General features: G+C 44.3%; 1 protein-coding gene across 1 annotated transcript in view; it reads left to right on the top strand.

The window, feature by feature from the left end:
- The first annotated feature begins 1884 nt into the window (after positions 1-1884).
- The window catches only part of LOC108796173 (ATP-binding cassette sub-family G member 1), a 103237-nt gene continuing 100832 nt past the window's right edge, over positions 1885-4289 (top strand). The window contains exon 1 of the mRNA XM_018567612.1: positions 1885-1970. Within this exon, the coding sequence (XP_018423114.1) occupies positions 1929-1970 (42 nt within the window). The 5' untranslated portion in view covers positions 1885-1928. The remainder of the gene's footprint in view (positions 1971-4289) is intronic.

Genomic DNA, 4289 nt, shown 5'->3' on the forward strand with positions numbered 1-4289 from the left:
CCTCTTGACAGCCAGCACCCTGATATGACATAGCGACCCAGGTGGCCCGCATGGCATCAGAGGGATGCCCTGGCCAGGCCCCCCTGTGCCCGGGCCCCGTAGCGGCGGCCTGGGTCGCTATGGCGATTGTTACGCCACTGCAGGGAGGGTTTGTGTTAGGGTAACAGAGTACATAAGTGTGAGGGTTACAGGGAAAATTAGTGGGAGGGTTACAGGGAACATTGGTGTGAGGGTTACAGGGAACATTAGTGTGAGGGTTACAGGGAGGGTTAATGTTAAGGTGGATGGGATCATAAGTGTGAGGGTTACAGGGAGGGTTAGTCTTAGGGCAACAGGGAAAATACATTTGGCGGTTATAGGGAAGGTTTGTGTTAGGGTTACAGGGAACATTAGTGTGAGGGTTGCAGGGAGTGTTAGTGTTAAGGTGGCAGGGAACATAAGTGTGAGGGTTACAGGGAACATTAGTGTGAGGGTTACAGGGAACATTATTAGTGTGACGGTTACATGGAGGGTTAGTGTTAAGGCGGCAGGGAACATAAGTGTGAGGGTAACAGGAACATAAGTGTGAGGGTTACAGGAAACATAAGTGTGAGGGTTGCAGGGAGTGTTAGTCTTAGGGCAACAGGGAGCATATACTTGGCGGTTATAGGGAAGGTTAGTGTTAGTGTAACAGGGAAGGTTAGTGTGAGGGTTACAGGGAGGGTTAGTGTTAGGGTAACAGGGAACATATGTGTGAGGGTGACAGGGATGGTCAGTGTTAGGGTAACAGGGAACATGTGTGAGGGTGGCAGGGAGGGTTAGTGTTAGGGTAACAGGGAACTTGTGTGAGGGTGACAGAGAGGGTTAGTGTTAGGGTAACAGGGAACTTGTGTGAGGGTGACAGGGAGGGTTAGTGTTAGGGTAACAGCGAACATGTGTGAGGGTGACAGGGAGGGTTAGTGTTAGGGTAACAGGGAACTTGTGTGAGAGTGACAGGGAAGGTCAGTGTTAGGGTAACAGGGAACATATATGTGAGGGTGACAGGGAGGGTCAGTGTTAGGGTAACAGGGAACATGTGTGAGGGTGACAGGGAGGGTCAGTGTTAGGGTAACAGGGAACTTGTGTGAGGGTGACAAGGAGGGTCAGTGTTAGGGTAACAGGGAACTTGTGTGAGGGTGACAAGGAGGGTCAGTGTTAGGGTAACAGGGAACATATATGTGAGGGTGACAGGGAGGGTCAGTGTTAGGGTAACAGGGAACATGTGTGAGGGTGACAGGGAAGGTTAGTGTTAGGGTAACAGGGAACATGTGTGAGGGTGACAGGGAAGGTTAGTGTTAGGGTAACAGGGAACATTAGTAGTGTGAGGGAACACACACATGCATATCAATAAAAGAGCAAACCAGACAAAATTGCTTGCCTCCACTTATCCAGAAAATCTATTTTGGAAACAAATGATTGCTCCTTCCCGCCGCACACATTCTGGATTATTACCTTAAGTGGACTGTTTTTTCCCCAGTAGCTAAGCACATACTGTAATTGTTTTGTTCTAATGTCAGTGTGACATTTTCCACACAAAAATAAAAAGATGAAACGTGTAGATTGTGTTTGCATTACTGGGCCACAGCTAAGTCCCCGGCACAGATCTGGAACCTGTAGCCTGGCAGATCAGCCTTCCTCCTCCCTCCTGACAGCTCAGTGAGTGCACAATGTGAGGATAATGACACATGAAGGAGACAGCTAGGAAGGAGCAAAACAAGAGCACGTTTACCTGCATCCTGCAGACCCCGCCCAGCTGTCTTCTTCCCAGCCAATCAGAGTCAGGGGAGGGCAGTCGGGGAGCTGTCAGTGCCGGAGCAGTGTGGAACGGGCAGAGCGCAGTGAACGGGGATCCGAGGAGCGTTTCAGCACCACAAACCATAGACAGCGCAGACAGCCTGACCGGGCAGGGGATGGCCTGCCTGACCGCAGCGTTCAGTGCTGCCTCCAACCTGGTAAGTGCTGCCCGGCATGACCTTCTTCTCATGACTTGTGGCTGCTGTCACATCCTCATCCCTACAAGCCGAATCAAGGTCACACAATCCTGCTCAATGTAATGTAAACAGCAGCTTACAAATCCTTTAGCAGAATGTATCAATGGGGGGACTACAGGAGAAAGGTCTATGAACGCATGCAATAGGATCCAACCATATTCCTATCCCCTGGCTGCTTGCACTGCTTTAGTAAATAAGAGTTGAAGCCGCAGGATAGGCAGGATTTGGAGGAATGACAGTCTGAATTTTTTTAAAGCAAGGCTTGATCATATCTGTAGTCCATGTCATTGATCGTCAGCATTGAGGTGCAGAGAGGATGTGATTTGAGTTTGCAGGTTTAAAGTGTTTTGGAGGCTTGCCGGGGATATAAATAATAGGAAATTGCAAATGAGAAAGCTATTGCAATGTCATTGTGTGCGTGGATCGGGGTTGTAAGGTCATCTATGGATGTTGTAAAATGATTAAACGCTGTAAAGGATGATTTGTGGCAAATGCATGGTGGGATTTAAAAAAAAAGCAGGTGCCATTGACAGCCATCCAGGTTTGTTGTTCCTTCTGAAAGAGGAAACCTACTTGATTGTTCATGACATCAGTTCCAATTTTGCTCCAGTTTGCACAGATCTGACCCACTGACTCGTTTTAGCAGCACAAGGGAGATGGTGAGAGATTTGTTTTTCTTCAGTCTTTGGGGGGCTCATTGGACATGTAGTACCAGATAATCTTTGTTAACAAGAAACCAGATCTAATTCATGCACTGCAAGTATCAGGGCTATCATAGAGCCTTGCGCTGGAGCTATAGGGTCTATATATAGATGTAGATGGAGCTGAAGAGTTTATTGATAGCTGTATGAGGAGCTATAGGGTCTATATGCAGATGGAGCTGAAGAGTTTATTTATAGCTGTATGAGGAGCCATAAGGTCTATATAAGTAGTAGTGTTAATGATAGCTGTATAAGAAGCTGTAGGGTTTAGATATAGATGTAGATGGAGCTGAAGAGTTTATTGATAGCTGTATAAGAAGCTGTAGGGTTTAGATATAGATGTAGATGGAGCTGAAGAGTTTATTGATAGCTGTATAAGAAGCTGTAGGGTTTAGATATAGATGTAGATGGAGCTGAAGAGTTTATTGATAGCTGTATAAGAAGCTGTAGGGTTTAGATATAGATGTAGATGGAGCTGAAGAGTTTATTGATAGCTGTATAAGAAGCTGTAGGGTTTAGATATAGATGTAGATGGAGCTGAAGAGTTTATTGATAGCTGTATAAGAAGCTGTAGGGTTTAGATATAGATGTAGATGGAGCTGAAGAGTTTATTGATAGCTGTATAAGAAGCTGTAGGGTTTAGATATAGATGTAGATGGAGCTGAAGAGTTTATTGATAGCTGTATAAGAAGCTGTAGGGTTTAGATATAGATGTAGATGGAGCTGAAGAGTTTATTGATAGCTGTATAAGAAGCTGTAGGGTTTAGATATAGATGTAGATGGAGCTGAAGAGTTTATTGATAGCTGTATGAGGAGCCATAAGGTCTGTAGTTAGCTGTATCAGAACTATATATACGGTCTATAGATCGACATATCTGAACTAGAGAATGTATGGATAGCTGTGTTAGAGCTATAGGGTCTATAGATAACTGTGTAAGGAGTTATATATGCTGTATGAGGATCTATAGGGTCCATAGACAGCTGTATAAGAACTACAGGGTCTTTAAACTGCTGTACAAGAACGATAGGGTATGCAGATAGCTGTATATGAATTATAGGGTCTATGCGTATATATAAAGACTTAAGGGTCTATAGATAGTTATGTAAGGACTATAGTGTCTATGGATGGCTGTATAAAAACTGTAGGGTCTATAGATGGCTGTATAAGAAATATATGGTTGGTGTGTAGACCTCTGTACAAGAACTATAAGGTATATAGATACCTGTGTACGAATGATAGGGCCTATACATAGGTGTATAGGTACTATAGAATCTATAGATAGCTGTATGAGGAGCTATAGGGTCAAAATATGGCTGTATAAGAACAATAGGGTCTATAGACACCTGTATAAGAACGTTGGGGTCTATAGACGGCTGTATAAGAACTATAGGGTCCATACATGGCTGTATAAGAACTATAGGGTCTATACATGGCTGTATAAGAACTATAGGGTCTATAGACACCTGTATAAGAACTATAGGGTCTATAGACACCTGTATAAGAACTATAGGGTCTATAGACACCTGTATAAGAACTATAGGGTCTATAGACACCTGTATAAGAACTATAGGGTCTATA

The sequence above is a fragment of the Nanorana parkeri genome, unplaced genomic scaffold (genome assembly GCF_000935625.1).
Source record: "Nanorana parkeri isolate BGI_ZX_2015 unplaced genomic scaffold, ASM93562v1 scaffold1073, whole genome shotgun sequence".
Classification (NCBI taxonomy): domain Eukaryota; kingdom Metazoa; phylum Chordata; class Amphibia; order Anura; family Dicroglossidae; genus Nanorana; species Nanorana parkeri.